General features: G+C 41.2%; 2 protein-coding genes across 4 annotated transcripts in view; one reads left to right on the forward strand and one right to left on the reverse strand.

The window, feature by feature from the left end:
- Positions 1-64: 64 nt before the first annotated feature.
- Positions 65-27,404, forward strand: part of LOC311074335 (phosphatidate cytidylyltransferase, mitochondrial-like) — a 27,849-nt gene continuing 509 nt past the window's right edge. The window contains exons 1-4 of one of the 2 annotated variants that reach the window (XM_084100861.1): positions 65-269; positions 1,432-1,524; positions 5,365-5,515; positions 7,481-7,626. In XM_084100861.1, the coding sequence (XP_083956987.1) occupies positions 93-269; positions 1,432-1,524; positions 5,365-5,515; positions 7,481-7,626 (567 nt within the window). In that variant the 5' untranslated portion in view covers positions 65-92. Of the gene's footprint in view, positions 270-1,431; positions 1,525-5,364; positions 5,516-7,480; positions 10,924-27,404 lie in introns of those variants that run through there. The other variant, XM_084100860.1, reaches the window with a different exon arrangement.
- LOC311074337 (synapsin-2-like) overlaps positions 5,652-27,404 on the reverse strand; it is a 51,708-nt gene continuing 29,955 nt past the window's right edge. Inside the window, exon 4 of one of the 2 annotated variants that reach the window (XM_084100863.1) lies at positions 5,652-5,754. In XM_084100863.1, the coding sequence (XP_083956989.1) occupies positions 5,698-5,754 (57 nt within the window). In that variant the 3' untranslated portion in view covers positions 5,652-5,697. Of the gene's footprint in view, positions 5,755-24,199 lie in introns of those variants that run through there. The other variant, XM_084100864.1, reaches the window with a different exon arrangement.

Raw genomic sequence — 27,404 nt, forward strand, 5'->3', positions numbered from 1 at the left:
TAAGAGACTCTTTCAAAAACATTAAAAACCTTTGACTGGTAGTGTGTGTTTATTCTGAAGAAGTGCTTGTGTTTCCTGTGTTTCAGAGGAACATGCTGGATTTCGTGTTTGCCGTGGACGATCCGGTCACATGGCACACCATGAACCTGATGGAGAACCGGAAGCATTACTCGTTCCTCAGATTCCTGGGGCCGAAACACATCAGCAGGATCCAGAGCGATTGTGGAGCCGGAGTTTACTTCAACACACTGATTCCTGCGGATGACCGGGTATCAGACTGACACATGTTTTTAAAGTCCCCCTGTAGTCAATCATTTTATCCCTTAAAACTCATCTTTGATCACCAAAAGTACATATTTAAACGTTTTTTTGCCTTAAAATATCGTGAATGTAACTCGACACCCTTGCCTCATTTAGTACACGTGGTTCTATGAATATGCAAATGAGCCCCGCCTCCACTCACTCACTCAGCTCAGTGATCCACTGGTTGACGATCACACGTTGATCTGATTGGTTACAAGGTAGTTTGTGACGTCAGAAACACCAGCGATTTCAAAGCGTGTTTTTGAGACTGTCTTTGGCAGTTTTAAGGAGGAAATACTCAGCAATGGAGTCGACTTATGAATTTACACATGGTTTGTCTTAAAGCATATTAAAAACACCACATAGACACATAAACAACATTAAAAGCTGGATTTACACCACAGGGGGACTTTAAAGAAATTAATTATTTTGTTTAGAAAAGATGCTTTAAATTGATCAAAACTGAGAGTTAAAGGAACACGCCAACTTTTTGGGACTTTAGCTTATTCCCCGTATCCCCCAGAGTTAGATAAGTCCACACACACCCTTCTCATCTCCGTGCGTGCCTTAACTCTGTCTGACACACCCACAAATCACAACATGTTAATAGGAAAATGTTGGCGTTATTTTGTCTCTTATTGGGAGCAGTATGCTAGCTGGAGCCGTTTACCTCCAGTCTTTGTGCTAAGCTAGGCTAGCGGTGGGTGTGTCAGACAGAGTTACGGCACGCATGGAGATGAGAAGGGTGTGTGTGGACTTATCTAACTATGGGGGATACGGCGAATAAGCTAAAGTCCCAAAAAGTTGGCGTGTTCCTTTAAGACATTTATAATGTAGACATTTCAAATAAATGCTGTTCTTGTGAACTTTCTATTCTTTGAAGAATCCTGAAAAATAACACTGATAATAATCATAAATGTTTCTTGATCATCAAATCATCATATTAGAATGATTTCTGAAGGATCATGTGACACACTGGAGTAATTTACTATATATCCACATAGAGAACAGCTGATTTACACTGGAGTAAAAATGTCACTGCTTTACTGTATTTCTGATCAGATGAATGCAGCATTGGAGAGGAGAAACCCCAGAATGCAGTGTGTTTGACGTGTGTTGTGTTTGCAGTTGATCAAGTACGGCGTCATCAGCACTGAAGCTCTGATCGATGATTTACTCCACTGGAAGACGCTGTACGTCGCCGGACGATTACACAAACCCGTGAGTGTAATCAGCAGTTCAACGAGTCGGTGTTTCACAAAACCATCGTTTTAACGAACATTCGCAAACAGCATCGCAGAGTTGTGTGTTCAGAACGACAGATCTAGACCTCGGCCTGTGGTTAGAAGAAGAGTTTCTAGGTTTCATGACATGTGGACTCAATAAATCCTGATCTTGAGCAAAATAATCAAGCTGACAGTCAGTGCAATCTATATCTTTAATTTAGAACACATGCAAATGTCATTTACGTCTTTTAGTTTGTCAAGAGATTTAAAGCGGCATTGTTGAAGAGTGCGCATGTGTGAACGAGCTCTAGTGTAAGAACGAGCCTATGACTGAATCTGGAAATAAAGCAAAATAACTGAGAAAAATGGTTAATTTTGGGCATTTACAGTCAAACCAAAAATGATTCAGACACCAGATATTATTTTTGATGTTTCTTCACTAGTGTGATCAGGACACTATAGTTCATTTATGCAAGTGAGGAGAGCCATATAAAGTAAACTGTGACATATTATACCCAAATATTCTTCATCCAGTGACTACCAGTAAAATGTATAGACATTTGGGACCAAAAATGATTCGGACACTTTGAGCTGATCATGTTTTGCTGAAGTGTTTTGTCTTTAATTGCTAATGCTCTTTTTACACACAGACTGAACACAATGAAGCATTGCTTGGTGATTGGTTGAGCTAAACTGGTATTATCTAATTGTGTAGTTAAATTTAACAGCTGACAGATATTCAACATAATTCATGTGTGAGACAGTCTAACAGAAGGACGGACAAAACCAGTCAAATATCAACTGAGTTCTGCTCATATTTATTACCATTTTCTAAACTATAGCGAATAAACTGTGATAATGTGAGAAATGTTGAAGGAGTCTGAATACATGTTGGTTTGACTGTGTGCATGGTGTTGTTTCAGTGTCAGATTCTTCGTGTTTTCCTCAAGTGTGAGTGTGTGTAAGTTAGTGGTGTTTTCCTCAAGTGTGAGTGTGTGTGAGTTAGTGGTGTTTTCCTCAAGTGTGAGTGTGTGTGAGTTAGTGGTGTTTTCCTCAAGTGTGAGTGTGTGTGAGTTAGTGGTGTTTTCCTCAAGTGTGAGTGTGTGTGAGTTAGTGGTGTTTTCCTCAAGTGTGAGTGTGTGTGAGTTAGTGGTGTTTTCCTCAAGTGTGTGTGAGTTAGTGGTGTTTTCCTCAAGTGTGAGTGTGTGTGAGTTAGTGGTGTTTTCCTCAAGTGTGAGTGTGTGTAAGTTAGTGGTGTTTTCCTCAAGTGTGAGTGTGTGTGAGTTAGTGGTGTTTTCCTCAAGTGTGAGTGTGTGTGAGTTAGTGGTGTTTTCCTCAAGTGTGAGTGTGAGTGAGTTAGTGGTGTCAGAGCCCGTCTACGGAGAGCCTTCCCACTCCTGATTAAGTCCTATTGTACCGAATGTTGGCTGTAGTTCCACCAGAGCTCCACTGGGGGCGATCGCCCATGAGTGCAGAATGAATCAATGGGAGTCTATGGAGCTAGACGGCTAAATGTGTCTCTTTCACCCGATTGCCGTTGAGAAATCTCAGATTTGATTGTAGGTTTTGCAAGTTCAACATGGGTTATAGGTCGAAAGTTGAATGAACGAGTACTTATGTCCTTTCGACTTCTTACAGGTTGAGTTGTTGTTGCCCATAACACACTAGCATTCTGCTAATGAACGCTGATTGGTCAGTGAAGGACTGATTACGACCAGAGATACCGCTTGATGGCATCGTGTGTGTGTGTGTGTGTGTGTGTGTGTGTGTATTTTCGGCGTGGTCTTTTAAAACAACAAAACAAAAACTCTTCTAGCACGTGTGTTTACCTGTGTCAGCAGTGTTGTGTGTTTGCCTGTGTCGGCTGTGTTGTGTGTTTCCCTGTGTCGGCTGTGTTGTGTGTTTCCCTGTGTCGGCTGTGTTGTGTGTTTGCCTGTGTCGGCTGTGTTGTGTGTTTCCCTGTGTCGGCTGTGTTGTGTGTTTCCCTGTGTCGGCTGTGTTGTGTGTTTGCCTGTGTCGGCTGTGTTGTGTGTTTGCCTGTGTCGGCTGTGTTGTGTGTTTCCCTGTGTCGGCTGTGTTGTGTGTTTCCCTGTGTCGGCTGTGTTGTGCGTTTGCCTGTGTCGGCTGTGTTGTGCGTTTGCCTGTGTCGGCTGTGTTTGCCTGTGTCGGCTGTGTTGTGTGTTTGCCTGTGTCGGCTGTGTTGTGTGTTTCCCTGTGTCGGCTGTGTTGTGCGTTTGCCTGTGTCGGCTGTGTTGTGTGTTTGCCTGTGTCTGTCGGCTGTGTTGTGTGTTTGCCTGTGTCTGTCGGCTGTGTTGTGTGTTTGCCTGTGTCGGCTGTGTCGTGTGTTTCCCTGTGTCGGCTGTGTCGTGTGTTTGCCTGTGTCGGCTGTGTCGTGTGTTTCCCTGTGTCGGCTGTGTCGTGTGTTTGCCTGTGTCGGCTGTGTCGTGTGTTTGCCTGTGTCGGCTGTGTCGTGTGTTTGCCTGTGTCGGCTGTGTCGTGTGTTTGCCTGTGTCGGCTGTGTCGTGTGTTTGCCTGTGTCGGCTGTGTTGTGTGTTTGCCTGTGTCGTGTGTTTGCCTGTGTCGTGTGTTTGCCTGTGTCGTGTGTTTCCCTGTGTCGGCTGTGTCGTGTGTTTGCCTGTGTCGGCTGTGTTGTGTGTTTGCCTGTGTCTGTCGGCTGTGTTGTGTGTTTGCCTGTGTCGGCTGTGTTGTGCGTTTGCCTGTGTCTGTCGGCTGTGTTGTGTGTTTGCCTGTGTCGGCTGTGTCGTGTGTTTGCCTGTGTCGTGTGTTTCCCTGTGTCGGCTGTGTCGTGTGTTTGCCTGTGTCGGCTGTGTTGTGTGTTTGCCTGTGTCTGTCGGCTGTGTTGTGTGTTTGCCTGTGTCGGCTGTGTCGTGTGTTTGCCTGTGTCGGCTGTGTTGTGTGTTTGCCTGTGTCTGTCGGCTGTGTCGTGTGTTTGCCTGTGTCGGCTGTGTCGTGTGTTTGCCTGTGTCGTGTGTTTCCCTGTGTCGGCTGTGTCGTGTGTTTGCCTGTGTCGGCTGTGTTGTGTGTTTGCCTGTGTCTGTCGGCTGTGTTGTGTGTTTGCCTGTGTCGGCTGTGTTGTGTGTTTGCCTGTGTCTGTCGGCTGTGTTGTGTGTTTGCCTGTGTCGGCTGTGTTGTGTGTTTGCCTGTGTCGGCTGTGTTGTGTGTTTCCTTGTGTCGGCTGTGTTGTGTGTTTGCCTGTGTCTGTCGGCTGTGTTGTGTGTTTGCCTGTGTCTGTCGGCTGTGTTGTGTGTTTGCCTGTGTCGGCTGTGTTGTGCGTTTCCCTGTGTCGGCTGTGTTGTGCGTTTCCCTGTGTCGGCTGTGTTGTGCGTTTGCCTGTGTCGGCTGTGTTGTGCGTTTCCCTGTGTCGGCTGTGTTGTGCGTTTGCCTGTGTCAGCTGTGTTGTCGATGCCTCGAGAGAAAAGAAAGTGCAGAGCGTGAAAGCACCAGAGTGACTGAAGGATTGCCGTAAAGCAGTATCTCTGGTCGTACGATGTGTGTGACGTCATTGACATTTTAAAAGACTTTTTAAACTCGTCCTGTGAGCGCCCTCATGTGGAGCCAGAGTGGAACTGCACTCGTCCTGTGAGCGCCCTCATGTGGAGCCAGAGTGGAACTGCACTCGTCCTGTGAGCGCCCTCATGTGGAGCCAGAGTGGAACTGCACTCGTCCTGTGAGCGCCCTCATGTGGAGCCAGAGTGGAACTGCAACCAGTTCAGAAGCCGGAAGTTCACTGAGAGTGGAAGTTCTCCCCTTATTAGACATTCTCTGGTGGTGTTTTCCTCAAGTGTGTGTAAGTTAGTGGTGTTTTCCCCCACAGGTTCGAGTTCTGCTGCAGAATGAGAGTGGGAAACTGCGATCCGCTCTCGTAGGGAACTTGAAGAGTGCCGTGATCGCTTCTTTCCTCATGTTGCCCGAGAGTTTCTCAGAAGAAGAGCTCTTCCTCCAGATAGCAGGACTGTCCTACTCTGGTGAGTCTTTCTCACATGCATTTTACATTTGTACTCTAATCTGTATTTGTTTTTTTGAGGCCGTTCAGTCAGAAATCTCCACTTCAGCATCTTCACACACACCAAACTCTTCTATTCTGATGAGTTGTTCATGTAGTCCCTCTGGTCCTGTGTGGTCATTTTGACTGTTTTTTGTTTTGTTTTTAGAAATGTTTACTTCGTCGTAGTGGTACGAAACTTGGTAAAGGTTTTGGCACTTGCTGTGTGAACACAAAAGAAAATCATGGACATTATTTGAAAAGGTTTAACGGTCCTGGAAAAAAAAGCTGATAGACAGGTGTTCAAAAACTTATTTGCAGCTGTATCATACAAATAAATAGTTAAAAAATCATACATTGCGATTTCTGGATATTTTTTTAGATTATGTCTCTCACAGTGGACATGCACCTACGATGACAATTTCAGACCCCTCCATGATTTCCAAGTGGGAGAACTTGCAAAATAGCAGGGTGTTCAAATACTTATTTTCCTCACTGTGTATATATATATATATACACTCATAAAAACTGTGGCGCAGCTCATCTGGTTCATTTCTTTCTTTTTTTTTGGCTAGTAGAAGTTGTTATAAAATTTAGATTTCAAAGCGCACTGTTATTTGTTGTTTAATGATGTGTGTGTTCAAGTAAGCCAGATATGAGCAGATTATGCGCAATACGCTGTATTTAATATATCATGATGACTCACGAGTATTTGAGCTAAATCTGTGCAGATTTGGTTTACACGAACTTCCCCAGCGAAGTGAGTAAAGATAATAACTAACCCGCCAAATTGGCTAGTGATTTAACAGCGTTACCCGTTAATTTCAAACCCTGGTTATAATCCATTTATTCAGTTTTTGACCATGGTAGTTTTTGCACCCTCAAAAAGTGACAATTTTAACATGCTATATAAAATTATCTGTGGGGTATTTTGAGCTAAAACTTCACATACACACTCTGGGGACATCAGAGACTTATTTTACATCTTGTGAAAAGGGCATTACATCACCCCTTTAAAAAAGTGAACTTCAAAAAATGTTTACATTTATTGTTAAAAAAAAAAGCACTATAATACCTTTTTTTTTTTATCAAAAAGTTTCATACCAAGTTTTACTCTCAAACTGTGAGAAAATAAATAAAAAAATAATAAACAAGATGTGTTCCAAATTTAAGTTTGATATCTTAAAAAATTATCTTTCAGTAAGGGTGTGTTCGGCTGCAGTACCAGACGCTTCCACTAGAGGACATTCACCTCCCATTCATTTCCAATGCCTCATTTTTGACCACAAAAAGTTTTTGACCACAGTTTTTTTGCAACCATTTAACCTTTTCGAATCATGTCCATGATTTATTTTTTTGTGTGTGTGTTCACACAGCAAGTGCCAAAGTGTAAAATATTTTGGTAAAAAATTACTGAACTGCACCAGAAGGTTAAACGTTTCTTCACTTCAGCAATAATCTGCCAAGTGTCGTCTTTAAAAAGAAGAACTTTGAAACTACAAAGCATTCAAGATTTATGACCGTTTAAGTCTATGCTCAAAAATTGAATAAATTTATTATAAGTACTGAATAAATATAATTTACTACCATAAAATCCCCTAAAATACAAAATATTAAGTAAACAAAGAAACATTGTCAAACTAAAATATAATACATTCATTTAATTGATAAACAACAACAGCAAAGAAACACGAGCAGCTCCAGAGGATTAATACGTCATTAAAATAAAACAAGAATTTTGATCCTGGCTTTATCCAATGCTCAGATTTCTGTTTTGAAAATGGATGCAGATCAAAGCATATTTAATTAAACAATACCTAATTTGAATATTTTTTAACATAGCTTTTCAGAAAACTTGTAATACAACAAATCTTTTGCGATTCTTAATGTAATCAAATGTGGAAGCATGTTGATGTCTGTAAGTGTGTGTTTGATTGTGTGGCTGTAGGGGATTGGAGGATGGTGATCGGCGAGGATAAAGCCAAGGTCTCCAACATCGTGAAGGACAACATGCATGACTTCCGCAGGTTAAACAGCAGGATCCTGCAGGAGTGTCCTCAGGTGGTGTACAAGCCTCAGCAGGGCCGGCTCGAGGTGAGACACACTCCTCTGCTTACGTACGAGGTGGGAAGTCGTGATTACGACGGCAGCGTTCAAGTCACGTTCGTCAGAGTAAGACGGCGGTGTACTTTCTCTTTATTAATTACACAAATACAGCAAGGTTCTTAAACTTGAAAAGAAAAGGAAGAACAAAGATGTGCATCACGGTGTGTTTTGCTGTTTTATGTTTTTAATTAATTTATGAAGCCACTGTAAACTTTATCATTACATATTATACTGTTATATTATAATGCTATCATATTCTGTGCAGGTGATTAGCTTACTGCGCTGTAAATAGAAAAGCCTGACAATATCACAGCTAAATACCTTTCAGTATTGCGGTATTCCTCCATGTTTCTCACTGACACGCCCCAACTTATAAAGATCGGGGCTTAGAGAAAAGCCTGAGCTTCCCACTCATATTTACGATATTGTGGCGGTGTTCATGTGAGCTTAACTCGTAAATATGATCTTTACGACATGACTTGAACGCATCATTATTCCTCTGATATCAGGCAGATTCACTCGCTCATCCCTAAGTCAAGTCAAGTCTCCTTCTTTTATAAAGTGCTTTTTACAATATAGATTGTTTCAAAGCAGCTTTACAGTGATAATAGGAGATTAAAGTCACAGATTGTTTTGGCTTTATTAACCTAGGGGCCGCTAACACGACACCGTTCTAACAGAAAACTTTAACCGTTCATTTGCACGAAAACAGTGTTTGGTGCTCGAGAACGCAAACCTTGAAACAGGTTCCTAGGTGCAAGCGTTGAATAATAAAAATAATAAAACGTGATCATCTCCACGCAAACTTCAAAAACGCATATCTGTGAGAGCGCTGATGGCGTGCACGTGCGGATTACGTGTTTAGCCTATAGGGATGCGCGTTTGAATATATATGTGTCTTTCTCTACTAATTGACCTCAACAAGCAAATTGACCTTTCAAGCAATATTGAAGACAAGTAAACAGTCAGGGTTAGACTGGCGCTGGCGCTTGCAACGCCAAGGTCATGGGTTCGATTTCCAGGGAAAGCAAGAATGTTAAGAATGTAAATGTGTACCTTGAAATGCAATGCAAGTCGCTTTGGATAAACGCGCCTGCCAAATGCATAAATGTAAACTTTCAGTTAATATCAAATATTAGTTTACATGTGCACAGAGCTGCTCGATTAATCATTAAAAGATCGTGATCTGGATTCAATCACCCACACGATCTTATTCTTAAATGATTCGGCTCTATGTCTATTAAAGCTTTGATAAGTCGGATCACAGTGAACATTCAGATCAGAGTTCTGATCCAGAGAGAGCCGTTGTCATGTAAAGATGTGAAACAGCTTCACAAACAGTCTTTAACACACAGTATCATTAATTCTGTCTTACAATCATTCAGATTATCACAGAAGTACTGAGATAAAAGTTTATTGTTCGGATGTAAACACTGATGTCTACGGTAGAGATCAAAATAGAGTAAGTTACATCGTTACACCAGTAGGTGGCGACAAGTGTCTGATAAAAATGTGTTTGTCATTGAATCATTCACTCAAGAGATTCGTTCAAAAACGCGGATTCATCCGGTAATGAAACAAGTGAAGTGTTCATGAGTGAGTCATTGAATCATTCACTCAAACTGATTTAAAAAAAAAAGTCATTCAGATTTATTAAACATTTTTCAATAGACTGCAACAATTATCATTTGTCAGAACCTCTAGTACATGTTATTAATAGGGCTGGGAGAAGAAATCGATTCACCTAGCTATCGCGATTTATTATTTAATTTTTTTACAATTCTAAAATAGATTTTTTTATTCCAGAATATTAATTCAAATTAAATTGCTTTATTTTTGTCCTTGCTTGTAGACGAGGTTGACAGAAGTTAGCCACTTTCGTTCCAACAGAGGATGAAGTGTGTCGGTATCTATGAGTGTTGAGTGAGGTAATATCCCGAGTGTTCGTGTGGAGGAGACGTGAGACTGAAGCACTGAAAGCCCTCGCGCTGCTCATACGCTGAGAGAGAAGACAGTAGAGCTGCACGATTCAGCTTTAAAATACTGTGATCTCCATTCAAACACACTTGCGATCTTTCAGTCCGTCTGTCTTTTAAACTTGGACAAAATCATATCACAACATTCAGATCTGTGTTGGCGCTGACCCGGAGAGAGTCGTCATGAAACCGCTTCACTAACAGTCTTTTCACCCTCATAGTGTCATTATTACTGTGAAGCAATAGTTCAAATTATCATAAAAGTACTTGAATAAGTAGTTCAAATATGAACACTGATGTCTACGATAGCAGCTTTTGATAGAAACTTGATGCTTAAAATAATGCATTTGTCAATTACATTGTTTCGCCACTAGATGGCGACAAGTGACTGTTAAAAATGTATTTGATATTGAATAATTTATTAAAGAGAATGTACTGTTGTGTGACGCTTCTGAAGTAAAACTCAGAAAGATGTGATGAATTGTTTTTGTAAATATGACTCATCTTATACATCATGTACAGTCTGTATAAGTGTACGCTTTAACTTTCCCCATGGTCTCACTCTAGTGCAATATCCAATCGCAATACATATCGTATCGGCACCCAAGTATCGTGATGGTATCGGATCGGGAGATGGGCGTATCGTTCAGCCCTGGTCTTTTGTTTAGTTGTGTGTTCAGAAGCGTGGGAGAATCATGATCTCTGAAACTAAATATGTTGATTCATATGTGGTTGTAGATTGTGATTGGCTGAGCTGCATTTGAAGCTGTTGTAAAACACTGTATAAACACACAGCTGTGAGCTCATAGAATCAGCGTTACTGTCGCTGTGTGTTGGTCTTATCGTGGATTACACTGATCTCAGGACAGCTGTAGATCACCGCTGAGCGCTTGCTTGAAGTCAGACTGGGTTTATTGTGTTCAATCTTTATCGCAGCACTTCTGCCACATCTTGTTTAAAGACATGACGCATGGGGGCAAGAGGGTGGTGAGTTTTTATTCCCCTGCATCGATGCTCAGCACCTCTACCTCCTCAGAGATAGACTGCTGAAACACCGGGCTCTCTAACCAGGGCGGAAGAAGCCGCGGCGTGGGCTTCCGATCCCAGAGAGAGAGCGCTGGATCCCCCGGGTAAAGGCAGAGAAAAGGCGGAGCCCGTCTCTAACCCCTCCGCGAGATCCATTTGCGAACCCCACAATGCCATCTTCCATGCTGCCTCGGCAACAACGGGGCCGGTACTGCGAGGAACGTGAGCCTGAACACCCTCCTCAAAGAGTGACAAGCGGGAACGGAGCGAGTAAAGCGATAGTAACCCAGGTGAAAAAGACGTACTATTAAATATATAAAAAATGTACTTGAGTATGTTTTTAGTACAATACAAATATACTTTAATGCATTTTTAATACATTTAACAGTACGTCTTTTTCACCTGGGAACTCACGATGCTCGTAGTCTGTGCCCTCGAGCGCTGACAGATCATGCTCCGTTCCAAACAAACAACACATACATCGTGAGTATCCCCACCCGTGAAGAAAGAGGGCAGGGAGGAACACACGAGTTACAGGCCAGATGAGCCTCTGGGACACAATGTCACAGCATGTAAAGTTAGTCTGCGTTTCCAGAGTTTTATTCATACTAAATTCATTTAAAAGCATAATCTTAAAAGTTTAAATTAGATCTTTTAAAATTAAAAGACTGTTTAAATCAAATCTTTAAAGTTTTATTAAAATCGTATCGTCTGTTTATCTTCTTAGAAGACTTCTCTATGATTTAAATGATTTTGCTTAAATTTAACCTAAAGTATTATTTTTTTCTAAACAGCGTCTGTTCAAAAAATAAATTTAAAAATAAATTTTACAGCAAAAACTGTGTTTAGGCGTCTTAGATCTTATTTATACAAACATATTTCAAACAGTATTTTTGTCCATGCAACATGAAACGTTGTCAAAATTTGTCACAATGTTTCGTTGTTGTGGTTGTTTGGTTTTTAAGAAATCCGAGGGCTCGACATTGCTCTTATTTAGATTAAGTTTATCATTTAGAAAATCAGCACACATTTTCAGAGACGCGATGTGCCTCTGTGGTCCAGCATGAGTAAAGTTTGAACACAAATTTAAAAGCATTTCTTCATATTGGCTGTGTTCTGACACAATGTCATTAATTGGTACTTTTACTTTTATAAAATGTACTTTTATTTCCTAGAAAGTATAAAGTAAAAAGATATGATATATGATATGTCTGATGCAATGTTTTAAGAAATAGGTGTTGCAAAACTCCAAACAGTTCCTCACACAATGACAGCATTAAAGATGGTCAACGGCTCATTGAAAAGTACTTTTTGTAATGACAATAAATGGCTAAACATGTTGATATGAACCGTTGACCATCGTTAATGCTGTCATTGTGTGAGGAACTGTTTGGAGTTTTGCAACACCTATTTCTTAAAAACACTATCAGACATCATATCTTTTTACTTTATACTTTCTAGGAAATTAATTGGTATTGAACCTTTGTAGAAATAATAAAAGTACATTTTATAAAAGTAAAAGTACCAATTAATGACTGTGTCAGAACACAGCCAATATGAAGAAATGCTTTTAAATTTGTGTTCAAACTTTAAAGCAAGATTATCCTTTGAAAAAGTGTAATACAAAGCGTATATAATACAGTATTTGATTTCGGTGGGGAATGCTGGAATAGTGTCATTTAGCTTCATCTTTTGGTTTTTAAGGGAAATTAAATATTCTCAGGAGATCCATTGACCCCGGAAGAGGCGCTTCTGAAGACCTCTCATGTGTAGAATCACTCGGTTGAAAAATGCTGTTTTGTAATTTACACAACTGAAATTAAGAACTAACTTGTAGAGTCTTTAACCCTTGTGCATCCTTAAGGACATTTTTGTCCTTTTCAGTTTTGTTTTTTTGATCACTTTGCCTGTGTTAATGCTAACTGCATAAAATTTGGCACGGGTGTGTATTTTTATTGGAATTTTACTATTTCATCACCATTTCCTTTAAAAAATCTATTTTGCACTAGTTACACAAAAAACTTCCTCTCAGGACCTTTTGGACAAAAATGGCCCCATTGAAACCCATTAAAACTGCATTTTTTAATCCCTGTGCCGTTTAACTATAAAATGATGCAATCTTTTTTTAATAGGCTTTCATTCTGTTGGCAAGGCTTCAAAATTGACATTTTTACAATTTTTTATCAGATGGTGCCATTTTTTCAGGTTAGGCCTATAAAGCAAGTACTCGCTGTATTCCTGTTTTCTGCTTCAGCATATTATAGAGCCAATTGGATAAATTATGCAACGATAATTGTGTGGGTTTGTTGGTATGGATGTCTAAGTGTGGTTTGTATATGTGTAATAAAATAAAAAGTGTGTTTGTGTGCTTGTAATATTCAGAGGTGGACAGTAACTGACAGATCATGGGGTTAACCACACAAGGGTTAACCAAAAAAGCCTTCAAAATCGAGGAGGTCAGAGGTCATGCCTCCTGCTATAGTATCATCAGCTCTCCCCAAAGTCTGTTCATGCAGGCTGTTCAACAGACACACAGCCTGTCCATCAACAAATGCTAACATTTTAAACTTCGACATATATTTTGAGTAGATAACCGATAGTATATCCTCAGTAAAGGGTTTCACCCTGTGTGTTTCCACACTAATTAAGGATAGTTCGGGAGATACAAGAAATGTAAAAATGATACACACCGTATACGTGCAATAGATCATAGCTACCGTAGAAAAAGTAAGATCATGCTTTGAATTAAGACGAGTAAAATGAAATATTCGCTCAAGACAAACTTTACTCATGCTGGACCACAGAGGCACATCGCGTCTCTGAAAATGTGTGCTGATTTTCTAAATGATAAACTTAATCTAAATAAGAGCAATGTCGAGCCCTCGGATTTCTTAAAAACAAAACAACCACAACAACGAAACATTGTGACAAATTTTGACAACGTTTCATGTTGCATGGACAAAAATACTGTTTGAAATATGTTTGTATAAATAAGATCTAAGACGCCTAAACACAGTTTTTGCTGTAAAATTTATTTTTAAATTTTTTTTTTGAACAGACGCTGTTTAGAAAAAAATAATACTTTAGGTTAAATTTAAGCAAAATCATTTATATCATAGAGAAGTCTTCTAAGAAGATAAACAGACGATACGATTTTAATAAAACTTTAAAGATTTGATTTAAACAGTCTTTTAATTTTAAAAGATCTAATTTAAACTTTTAAGATTATGCTTTTAAATGAATTTAGTATGAATAAAACTCTGGAAACGCAGACTAACTTTACATGCTGTGACATTGTGTCCCAGAGGCTCATCTGGCCTGTAACTCGTGTGTTCCTCCCTGCCCTCTTTCTTCACGGGTGGGGATACTCACGATGTATGTGTTGTTTGTTTGGAACGGAGCATGATCTGTCAGCGCTCGAGGGCACAGACTACGAGCATCGTGAGTTCCCAGGTGAAAAAGACGTACTGTTAAATGTATTAAAAATGCATTAAAGTATATTTGTATTGTACTAAAAACATACTCAAGTACATTTTTTATATATTTAATAGTACGTCTTTTTCACCTGGGTTACTATCGCTTTACTCGCTCCGTTCCCGCTTGTCACTCTTTGAGGAGGGTGTTCAGGCTCACGTTCCTCGCAGTACCGGCCCCGTTGTTGCCGAGGCAGCATGGAAGATGGCATTGTGGGGTTCGCAAATGGATCTCGCGGAGGGGTTAGAGACGGGCTCCGCCTTTTCTCTGCCTTTACCCGGGGGATCCAGCGCTCTCTCTCTGGGATCGGAAGCCCACGCCGCGGCTTCTTCCGCCCTGGTTAGAGAGCCCGGTGTTTCAGCAGTCTATCTCTGAGGAGGTAGAGGTGCTGAGCATCGATGCAGGGGAATAAAAACTCACCACCCTCATCTATTAAGAGCATGTTCGAAGAATCATGTAGCTCTAAATAAAAATGAAAATAGTGGACAGGCTATGTTCATTCATAAACATTACCGACGTGTGTGCACTATCGGGAGTTTCCCCATGCTACTGTTTATAAAAAAGACTGCAGTAAGAATCGAGTGGTTATGCAAATGCAATGCATAGATTAAAGAGATGCATAGTGTATTGCAAGCTATGAATTTGTGATTCTTTTATTGTATGTTGAAACTATTTTTTATATATAAGCCTATATGTATAAATATATATTCAGCCTTTCATCCAGACCGTGTTAACTTGTCTGGTTGCTCTTTTACTATATTTAATTTTGAGGAATAAATGGTAATATTCGGTGCTGCAGCTGTCCACCTCCGAGGAGATGGATGTGCTGAGCATCGAGTTAAGGGAATTGAAGATTCTCCATCTCAATCCCCTGTGTACAATGAGTTTATAACTTCCTTGTCAGGGCCTTCCAGTTTTTCCCGATCTCCACTAATAAAAAATGAGATCCCGGATCAACCCTTTCATCCTGGATTTTCAATTCTAAAAATGTATGTTTAATAAATTGGGTTGAAAGAGCTTGGGCATGGCCGATGCCAAAGGCAGAACAGACGCTTGCGAGCTATCAGTCCTGTCACGGCTTAGGCTCCCCTTAAGGCTCAGCATTACTCTCCAGGCCAGTTAGAAACTCTTGGCGCTGGTGGGTAAGGCGTAAATGGCACTCAGGACAGAGTGTCGTTTTCTGTGCTCCCCCTCAGAAAGATTGGGGACCGGAATGGCATTCTCCACAGAAGCCTTTGAAGCAGAAGATGGATCTGAGGACCGTTGTTTCTGCGAAAAAGGCTTCGGCCAAGGTCCTGACGCCACTGGTGTCAGACCTCTGAGGGCAACCCCGACCGGGGTGGAGGGGTGTACACCTCAGTATACGGTGCCCGCCCCACCTCGGTGCCCTCAGGAGGCCATTCTGCCAACCCCGCCACCCTTGGTGCCTCGGGGCACAGCGGTCTCCAGCGAGCACATGGCTCAGTGTCAAACTCGCACCCTCTGAGGGGGGTTCAAAAACAGTCAGTTCGGTTGTTTCCTGCCAGTATGCTTCAGGTCACCGAAGTGGCTGTTACAATAACACCAGAGGCCAGTCTCGAGAGACTGGTACCCTTAGTAGATTTCTGACAGAGTGAAGAATCTGCCGAATATATCTCCATGGGTCCTGCAGATAATAGAGAGAGGCTACAGAATCCAGTTTCATTCTCCTCCACCTCGTTACAACGGGGTGCTACTCGCGTTAGTACATCCCGAGCAGGCTCTGGTGATGGAGCAAGAAGTAGAGTCTCTATTAGCGAAGGGAGCTATAGAGTATCAGGGTTTTACAGCCGCTACTTTATTGTTCCGAAAAAAGGATGGGGGGGTTGCGTCCCATTTTAGATCTTCGTCTGTTGAATTGTGCAGTCATGAAACTCAAGTTCTAGATGCTCACACTCAAACAGATCGTGACCCAAATCAGATCTGAGGACTGGTTTGTCACGATAGATTTAAAAGACGCTTACTTCCATGTCTCCATCCTCCCTCAACACAGGAAGTTCCTGAGGTTTCCTTTTGGGGTAAAGAATACCATTATCGGGTGCTTCCATTTGGTCTAGCTCTATCACCCCGCACGTTCACGAAGTGCGTAGATGCAGCTCTGGCCTCGCTCAGGCTGCAGTGCATACGCATTCTGAACTACATCGATGACTGGCTGATTCCAGCGGACAGTTAGCGGCCCGGCATCGAGATGTCGTCCTCGCTCACATAATAAATTGGAGTTGGGACTCAATGCCAAGAAGAGTGTGCTTTCTCCACTACAGAGAACCAGTTTCCTTGGTGTGGTATGGGATTCAGTCACGATGTAAACCACACTATCGCCCGTTCGTGTAGCTGCTATCCTCACAGCCACAAAAGAGTTGAAGCTAGGCCAGTCACACACTGTGAAACAGTTCGAGAAACTGTTGGGCCTCATGGCAGCAGCGTCCAATGTGATACCCTTTGGCCTACTGTACATAAGACCCTTGCAGTGGTGGCTCAGAACCAGAGGGTTCTCCCCGAGGGGAAACCCACTTCGTACGATCAAGATCACGCGGCGGTGTCTCCACGCTTTGGTTATATGGAGGAAATACTGGTTCCTATCCCAGGGTCCGGTGTTGGGAGCTCTTTGCCATCGAGTTGCTATCTCGACAGATGCTTCCCTCACCGGCTGGGGAGCAGTAATGGAAGGACAGACATCCTGTTGAGGCAGGGGCTGAGGCCCGGGGATTGGAGGCTCCACACCGAGGTGGTGGAGCACATTTGGGGGGTTTATGGCCAGGCACAAGTGGATTTCTTCACGTCTCAGGATAAGACGCACAGTCCACTTTGGTTCTCCCTCACACACCCAGCTTTCTTGGGGCTGGACGTTGTGGTATTGAGATGGCCGAGGCTACGTCTGTACGTCTTTCCCCGATTACTCTGCTCCCAGGAGTTGACTGGTTCTCGGACCTGGTGTCTCTCCTCGATGGCTCTCCCTTGGAGATTCCAGTCAGGAGGGACCTTTGGTCTCAAGTGGAAGGGGTGACCCTTCACCCCAGCCCAGAGATTTGAATCCTGTGTGTTTGGCCTCTGAGAGGGCCCAACTCATTGACTTTGGTCTCTCAACTGAGACTATACTTCACTCCAGAGCTCCCTCCATGAGGAAACTGTATGTATTAAGTGATGGGTTTTCACTTCATATTGCGGATCTCGGACAGTGGGGCCCAGTTTACTGCCTGATTTGTACAGTGCTGGAGTTACTGCGGGTTCGTTTGTCCCTTTTGGTGGTATTTCCCTGGGGGGAGGGGGAACCTTTGGTCGTTTCCTCTTGGTGCTTTTAGACCAGGACAGGAATATGGCGGCTTAGAAGACTTATTATGTAGATATCCCTGTAGGATGTGGTATGCGGCAGGCTGGTCCTCTCTGCTCACATTCGTAAGGTTTTACAACTTCGACCTGGGCGCTCCCCAGGTTCTCCGGTGCTCTTGTCTTAGTTGTGCAGTATTCACACAGACAGGCTCTGGTTCATATGGCGTTTTGGTATTCTCGTTCCCAAAGCGTCATCGACGCATCGCGAGTTCCCTCGAAAGGGAACATCTTAGGTTACGACTGTAACCCTAGTTCCCTGAGAAGGGAACGAGACGATGTGTCACTTTGCCATACTTCCTACATCCTTGTGATCGGCTTGCTTCGGCCATTTTCGAAGCTAGCGCGGTTCTATTCCGGATGTGCTTCATCTGTGACGCCCACTCTCGCCATTGGACTAGTTGACACAAGTGCTTCAGACGCAATCACGCAGGAGCTTTCCCAAAGCGTCATCGACGCATCATCTCGGTCCCTTCTCAGGGAACTAGGGTTACAGTCGTAACCTGAGATGTTTTCTGTGATGGTCGTGTTTAGGTGTACGGGATAGCATATGCAGTTACAGTACAAAAATCATTATGGCTATGGAAAGCCCCCACCATAAAAATTTAAACCCATCATGGCCAAAAAGGCTGATTGAATCTTTTCATATAAATGAGATTTAAGATGACTAAGTACAGGTTTTCTTAAAAACTTTCAACAATCTAAAGTGAACAGACATTGTTAAATAGCAATTATACTTTAGGTCACCGTTAAACAAAATCATTACAGTAAACTTCTAAAAGATAAATAGAAGATACGAATGTATTCAAACTTTAAAGATTTAATTTATACAATCTTTCATTTTAAAATATCATATTTAAACTGTTATGATTATGCTTTTAAATACATTTAGTACGAACAAAACTTTGGCTCTGGAAAGGTGTTAGCAGACTAACATTACATACACTGTGACATGATGCACAGAGGCTCATCTGGTCCGTCACCCTATATCCTGAAGCTAGCATTAATGATTGTCAAGGAACTTATTTCTCTGAAGACGCTGCGCTGATCGGATGGACCTTATAAGCAGCCTATCAATGGGGACAGCCTGAGGCTTCACAGTTTCTAAATGTTTTCATTGTTGCTCTCTCTCTCTCTCTCTCTCTGAAGATAGGCCTATGTGGTCATTTTCTCACAGATATTTTGAGATTATTGAACATTTCACATGTGTGAGATGACTTGTGACACTTCAAATTTCGAATTATTTTACATACCCCCGATAAATAAAAAATATACTTTAAGTTCAAGTCATGTTTTTCCACAGACCATTGATGTAGAATATTTGTTTTTATTAAGACTTTTAATAATTAATTTAATTTAATTTAAAACATATTTTATTATATATATATCTTACTTATTTATATACGGCATATATCTTACTTACTTAAATATACTTTAAGTTCAAGTCAAGTTTTTCCACATACCATCGACGTAGTAGTTGTTTATGCAAAGATAAAAAACAATCAAAAAAGCAAACAGTTTAAGTTGTCATAAACAAAACACCCCCAGATCCTTCAGGGATAAACTACAGTGTGAAATGACGCTTCAGACGCTCACAGAGACAAGAGGAGTTACAGGCCAGATGAGCCTCTGGGACACAATGTCACAGCATGTAAAGTTAGTCTGCGTTTCCAGAGTTTTATTCATACTAAATTCATTTAAAAGCATAATCTTAAAAGTTTAAATTAGATCTTTTAAAATTAAAAGACTGTTTAAATCAAATCTTTAAAGTTTTATTAAAATCGTATCGTCTGTTTATCTTCTTAAAAGACTTCTCTATGATATAAATGATTTTGCTTAAATTTAACCTAAAGTATTATTTTTTTCTAAACAGCGTCTGTTCAAAAAAAAAAAATGTGAAAAATAAATTTTAAAGCAAAAACTGTGTTTAGGCGTCTTAGATCTTATTTATACAAACATATTTCAAACAGTATTTTTGTCCATGCAACATGAAACGTTGTCAAAGTTTGTCACAATGTTTTGTTGTTGTGGTTGTTTTGTTTTTAAGAAATCCGAGGGCTCGACATTGCTCTTATTTAGATTAAGTTTATCATTTAGAAAATCAGCACACATTTTCAGAGACGCGATGTGCCTCTGTGGTCCAGCATGAGTAAAGTTTGAACACAAATTTAAAAGCATTTCTTCATATTGGCTGTGTTCTGACACAATGTCATTAATTATAAAATGTACTTTTATTTCCTAGAAAGTATAAAGTACAAAAATATGATATATGATATGTCTGATGCAATGTTTTAAGAAATAGGTGTTGCAAAACTCCAAACAGTTCCTCACACAATGACAGCATTAAAGATGGTCAACGGCTCATTGAAAAGTACTTTTTGTAATGACAATAAATGGCTAAACATGTTGATATGAACCGTTGACCATCGTTAATGCTGTCATTGTGTGAGGAACTGTTTGGAGTTTTGCAACACCTATTTCTTAAAAACACTATCAGACATCATATCTTTTTACTTTATACTTTCTAGGAAATTAATTGGTATTGAACCTTTGTAGAAATAATAAAAGTACATTTTATAAAAGTAAAAGTACCAATTAATGACTGTGTCAGAACACAGCCAATATGAAGAAATGCTTTTAAATTTGTGTTCAAACTTTAAAGCAAGATTATCCTTTGAAAAAGTGTAATACAAAGCGTATATAATACAGTATTTGATTTCGGTGGGGAATGCTGGAATAGTGTCATTTAGCTTCATCTTTTGGTTTTTAAGGGAAATTAAATATTCTCAGGAGATCCATTGACCCCGGAAGAGGCGCTTCTGAAGACCTCTCATGTGTAGAATCACTCGGTTGAAAAATGCTGTTTTGTAATTTACACAACTGAAATTAAGAACTAACTTGTAGAGTCTTTAACCCTTGTGCATCCTTAAGGACATTTTTGTCATTTTCAGTTTTGTTTTTTTGATCACTTTGCCTGTGTTAATGCCAACTGCATAAAATTTGGCACGGGTGTGTATTTTTATTGGAATTTTACTATTTCATCACCATTTCCTTTAAAAAATCTATTTTGCACTAGTTACACAAAAAACTTCCTCTCAGGACCTTTTGGACAAAAATGGCCCCATTGAAACTGCATTTTTTAATCCCTGTGCCGTTTAACTATAAAATGATGCAATCTTTTTTAATAGGCTTTCATTCTGTTGGCAAGGCTTCAAAATTGACATTTTTACAATTTTTTATCAGATGGTGCCATTTTTTCAGGTTAGGCCTATAAAGCAAGTACTCACTTTATTCCTGTTTTCTGCTTCAGCATATTATAGAGCCAATTGGATAAATTATGCCACGATAATTGTGTGGGTTTGTTGGTATGGATGTCTAAGTGTGGTTTGTATATGTGTAATAAAATAAAAAGTGTGTTTGTGTGCTTGTAATATTCAGAGGTGGACAGTAACTGACAGATCATGGGGTTAACCACACAAGGGTTAACCAAAAAAGCCTTCAAAATCGAGGAGGTCAGAGGTCATGCCTCCTGCTATAGTATCATCAGCTCTCCCCAAAGTCTGTTCATGCAGGCTGTTCAACAGACACACAGCCTGTCCATCAACAAATGCTAACATTTTAAACTTCGACATATATTTTGAGTAGATAACCGATAGTATATCCTCAGTAAAGGGTTTCACCCTGTGTGTTTCCACACTAATTAAGGATAGTTCGGGAGATACAAGAAATGTAAAAATGATACACACCGTATACGTGCAATAGATCATAGCTACCGTAGAAAAAGTAAGATCATGCTTTGAATTAAGACGAGTAAAATGAAATATTCGCTCAAGACAAACTTTACTCATGCTGGACCACAGAGGCACATCGCGTCTCTGAAAATGTGTGCTGATTTTCTAAATGATAAACTTAATCTAAATAAGAGCAATGTCGAGCCCTCGGATTTCTTAAAAACAAAACAACCAACGAAACATTGTGACAAATTTTGACAACGTTTCATGTTGCATGGACAAAAATACTGTTTGAAATATGTTTGTATAAATAAGATCTAAGACGCCTAAACACAGTTTTTGCTGTAAAATTTATTTTTAAATTTTTTTTTTGAACAGACGCTGTTTAGAAAAAAATAATACTTTAGGTTAAATTTAAGCAAAATCATTTATATCATAGAGAAGTCTTCTAAGAAGATAAACAGACGATACGATTTTAATAAAACTTTAAAGATTTGATTTAAACAGTCTTTTAATTTTAAAAGATCTAATTTAAACTTTTAAGATTATGCTTTTAAATGAATTTAGTATGAATAAAACTCTGGAAACGCAGACTAACTTTACATGCTGTGACATTGTGTCCCAGAGGCTCATCTGGCCTGTAACTCGTGTGTTCCTCCCTGCCCTCTTTCTTCACGGGTGGGGATACTCACGATGTATGTGTTGTTTGTTTGGAACGGAGCATGATCTGTCAGCGCTCGAGGGCACAGACTACGAGCATCGTGAGTTCCCAGGTGAAAAAGACGTACTGTTAAATGTATTAAAAATGCATTAAAGTATATTTGTATTGTACTAAAAACATACTCAAGTACATTTTTTATATATTTAATAGTACGTCTTTTTCACCTGGGTTACTATCGCTTTACTCGCTCCGTTCCCGCTTGTCACTCTTTGAGGAGGGTGTTCAGGCTCACGTTCCTCGCAGTACCGGCCCCGTTGTTGCCGAGGCAGCATGGAAGATGGCATTGTGGGGTTCGCAAATGGATCTCGCGGAGGGGTTAGAGACGGGCTCCGCCTTTTCTCTGCCTTTACCCGGGGGATCCAGCGCTCTCTCTCTGGGATCGGAAGCCCACGCCGCGGCTTCTTCCGCCCTGGTTAGAGAGCCCGGTGTTTCAGCAGTCTATCTCTGAGGAGGTAGAGGTGCTGAGCATCGATGCAGGGGAATAAAAACTCACCACCCTCATCTATTAAGAGCATGTTCGAAGAATCATGTAGCTCTAAATAAAAATGAAAATAGTGGACAGGCTATGTTCATTCATAAACATTACCGACATGTGTGCACTATCGGGAGTTTCCCCATGCTACTGTTTATAAAAAAGACTGCAGTAAGAATCGAGTGGTTATGCAAATGCAATGCATAGATTAAAGAGATGCATAGTGTATTGCAAGCTATGAATTTGTGATTCTTTTATTGTATGTTGAAACTATTTTTTATATATAAGCCTATATGTATAAATATATATTCAGCCTTTCATCCAGACCGTGTTAACTTGTCTGGTTGCTCTTTTACTATATTTAATTTTGAGGAATAAATGGTAATATTCGGTGCTGCAGCTGTCCACCTCCGAGGAGATGGATGTGCTGAGCATCGAGTTAAGGGAATTGAAGATTCTCCATCTCAATCCCCTGTGTACAATGAGTTTATAACTTCCTTGTCAGGGCCTTCCAGTTTTTCCCGATCTCCACTAATAAAAAATGAGATCCCGGATCAACCCTTTCATCCTGGATTTTCAATTCTAAAAATGTATGTTTAATAAATTGGGTTGAAAGAGCTTGGGCATGGCCGATGCCAAAGGCAGAACAGACGCTTGCGAGCTATCAGTCCTGTCACGGCTTAGGCTCCCCTTAAGGCTCAGCATTACTCTCCAGGCCAGTTAGAAACTCTTGGCGCTGGTGGGTAAGGTGTAAATGGCACTCAGGACAGAGTGTCGTTTTCTGTGCTCCCCCTCAGAAAGATTGGGGACCGGAATGGCATTCTCCACAGAAGCCTTTGAAGCAGAAGATGGATCTGAGGACCGTTGTTTCTGCGAAAAAGGCTTCAGCCAAGGTCCTGACGCCACTGGTGTCAGACCTCTGAGGGCAACCCCGACCGGGGTGGAGGGGTGTACACCTCAGTATACGGTGCCCGCCCCACCTCGGTGCCCTCAGGAGGCCATTCTGCCAACCCCACCACCCTTGGTGCCTCGGGGCACAGCGGTCTCCAGCGAGCACATGGCTCAGTGTCAAACTCGCACCCTCTGAGGGGGGTTCAAAAACAGTCAGTTCGGTTGTTTCCTGCCAGTATGCTTCAGGTCACCGAAGTGGCTGTTACAATAACACCAGAGGCCAGTCTCGAGAGACTGGTACCCTTAGTAGATTTCTGACAGAGTGAAGAATCTGCCGAATATATCTCCATGGGTCCTGCAGATAATAGAGAGAGGCTACAGAATCCAGTTTCATTCTCCTCCACCTCGTTACAACGGGGTGCTACTCGCGTTAGTACATCCCGAGCAGGCTCTGGTGATGGAGCAAGAAGTAGAGTCTCTATTAGCGAAGGGAGCTATAGAGTATCAGGGTTTTACAGCCGCTACTTTATTGTTCCGAAAAAAGGATGGGGGGGTTGCGTCCCATTTTAGATCTTCGTCTGTTGAATTGTGCAGTCATGAAACTCAAGTTCTAGATGCTCACACTCAAACAGATCGTGACCCAAATCAGATCTGAGGACTGGTTTGTCACGATAGATTTAAAAGACGCTTACTTCCATGTCTCCATCCTCCCTCAACACAGGAAGTTCCTGAGGTTTCCTTTTGGGGTAAAGAATACCATTATCGGGTGCTTCCATTCGGTCTAGCTCTATCACCCCGCACGTTCACGAAGTGCGTAGATGCAGCTCTGGCCTCGCTCAGGCTGCAGTGCATACGCATTCTGAACTACATCGATGACTGGCTGATTCCAGCGGACAGTTAGCGGCCCGGCATCGAGATGTCGTCCTCACTCACATAATATATTGGGGTTGGGACTCAATGCCAAGAAGAGTGTGCTTTCTCCACTACAGAGAACCAGTTTCCTTGGTGTGGTATGGGATTCAGTCACGATGTAAACCACACTATCGCCCGTTCGTGTAGCTGCTATCCTCACAGCCACAAAAGAGTTGAAGCTAGGCCAGTCACACACTGTGAAACAGTTCGAGAAACTGTTGGGCCTCATGGCAGCAGCGTCCAATGTGATACCCTTTGGCCTACTGTACATGAGACCCTTGCAGTGGTGGCTCAGAACCAGAGGGTTCTCCCCGAGGGGAAACCCACTTCGTACGATCAAGATCACGCGGCGGTGTCTCCACGCTTTGGTTATATGGAGGAAATACTGGTTCCTATCCCAGGGTCCGGTGTTGGGAGCTCTTTGCCATCGAGTTGCTATCTCGACAGATGCTTCCCTCACCGGCTGGGGAGCAGTAATGGAAGGACAGACAACCTGTTGAGGCAGGGGCTGAGGCCCGGGGATTGGAGGCTCCACACCGAGGTGGTGGAGCACATTTGGGGGGTTTATGGCCAGGCACAAGTGGATTTCTTCACGTCTCAGGATAAGACGCACGGTCCACTTTGGTTCTCCCTCACACACCCAGCTTTCTTGGGGCTGGACGTTGTGGTATTGACATGGCCGAGGCTACGTCTGTACGTCTTTCCCCGATTACTCTGCTCCCAGGAGTTGACTGGTTCTCGGACCTGGTGTCTCTCCTCGATGGCTCTCCCTTGGAGATTCCAGTCAGAAGGGACCTTCGGTCTCAAGTGGAAGGGGTGACCCTTCACCCCAGCCCAGAGATTTGAAACCTGTGTGTTTGGCCTCTGAGAGGGCCCAACTCATTGACTTTGGTCTCTCAACTGAGGTTGTGGAGACCATACTTCACTCCAGAGCTCCCTCCATGAGGAAACTGTATGTATTAAGTGATGGGTTTTCACTTCATATTGCGGATCTCGGACAGTGGGGCCCAGTTTACTGCCTGATTTGTACAGTGCTGGAGTTACTGCGGGTTCGTTTGTCCCTTTTGGTGGTATTTCCCTGGGGGGAGGGGGAACCTTTTGTCGTTTCCTCGTGGTGCTTTTAGACCAGGACAGGAATATGGCGGCTTAGAAGACTTATTATGTAGATATCCCTGTAGGATGTGGTATGCGGCAGGCTGGTCCTCTCTGCTCACATTCGTAAGGTTTTACAACTTCGACCTGGGCGCTCCCCAGGTTCTCCGGTGCTCTTGTCTTAGTTGTGCAGTATTCACACAGACAGGCTCTGGTTCATATGGCGTTTTGGTATTCTCGTTCCCAAAGCGTCATCGACGCATCGCGAGTTCCCTCGAAAGGGAACATCTTAGGTTACGACTGTAACCCTAGTTCCCTGAGAAGGGAACGAGACGATGTGTCACTTTGCCATACTTCCTACATCCTTGTGATCGGCTTGCTTCGGCCATTTTCGAAGCTAGCGCGGTTCTATTCCGGATGTGCTTCATCCGTGACGCCAACTCTCGCCATTGGACTAGTTGACACAAGTGCTTCAGACGCAATCACGCAGGAGCTTTCCCAAAGCGTCATCGACGCATCATCTCGGTCCCTTCTCAGGGAACTAGGGTTACAGTCGTAACCTGAGATGTTTTCTGTGATGGTCGTGTTTAGGTGTACGGGATAGCATATGCAGTTACAGTACAAAAATCATTATGGCTATGGAAAGCCCCCACCATAAAAATTTAAACCCATCATGGCCAAAAAGGCTGATTGAATCTTTTCATATAAATGAGATTTAAGATGACTAAGTACAGGTTTTCTTAAAAACTTTCAACAATCTAAAGTGAACAGACATTGTTAAATAGCAATTATAGGTCACCGTTAAACAAAATCATTACAGTAAACTTCTAAAAGATAAATAGAAGATACGAATGTATTCAAACTTTAAAGATTTAATTTATACAATCTTTCATTTTAAAATATCATATTTAAACTGTTATGATTATGCTTTTAAATAAATTTAGTACGAACAAAACTTTGGCTCTGGAAAGGTGTTAGCAGACTAACATAACATACACTGTGACATGATGCACAGAGGCTCATCTGGTCCGTCACCCTATATCCTGAAGCTAGCATTAATGATTGTCAAGGAACTTATTTCTCTGAAGACGCTGCGCTGATCGGATGGACCTTATAAGCAGCCTATCAATGGGGACAGCCTGAGGCTTCACAGTTTCTAAATGTTTTCATTGTTGCTCTCTCTCTCTCTCTCTCTCTCTGAAGATGTGGTCATTTTCTCACAGATATTTTGAGATTATTGAACATTTCACATGTGTGAGATGACTTGTGACACTTCAAATTTCGAATTATTTTACATACCCCCGATAAATAAAAAATATACTTTAAGTTCAAGTCATGTTTTTCCACAGACCATTGATGTAGAATATTTGTTTTTATTAAGACTTTTAATAATTAATTGAATTTAATTTAAAACATATTTTATTATATATATATCTTACTTATTTATATACGGCATATATCTTACTTACTTAAATATACTTTAAGTTCAAGTCAAGTTTTTCCACATACCATCGACGTAGAATATTTGTTTTTATTAATTCATTGAATTTAATTTAAGCAATCTTTTATTTTTTATTTTCTTTAATCTATTTTTTTCTTTATTTAATCTTTTAAGATTATACTTTGAAATAATTTTTGCACTAACAAAACATTAACAATGTCTCATCCTGATCACTGAATACACTTTTGTTAATCTAAATCTAAAATAATTGGTTCAGTAGATTTTTAGTAAGATATTTATTTTTTATCTAAAACTAAAATAATTGGTTCAGTAGATTTTAGGAAGATATTTATTTGATATTATATATTTTATTTTATAATTTCATCTATTTTCTTTTAAAAGAACAGAATGTTTTTTCAACTTTAGCTAGTGTGAAATATACGTCATTATTAAAAAAACTCTTTTTTTATCACTTTTATCACAGTGCCCAGCAACCCCAGTGCAGTCTGGGAGGGAGCTCGATGCTGATGCTTGCATGTGCCACACACCCTAATATCTATAACCCTCATAACTTCCATTATATCAAAGTTCTAATATTAAACAATGGATCCCTTATACTCACGAGGTCATAGACATATTATCCAATTATCCTATTATTCAATTACACACAAGGTCACCGCTAGGGCAA

This window comes from Abramis brama (assembly GCF_963993115.1).
Source record: "Abramis brama genome assembly, chromosome: 23".
In the NCBI taxonomy this organism is placed as follows: Eukaryota; Metazoa; Chordata; class Actinopteri; order Cypriniformes; family Leuciscidae; genus Abramis; species Abramis brama.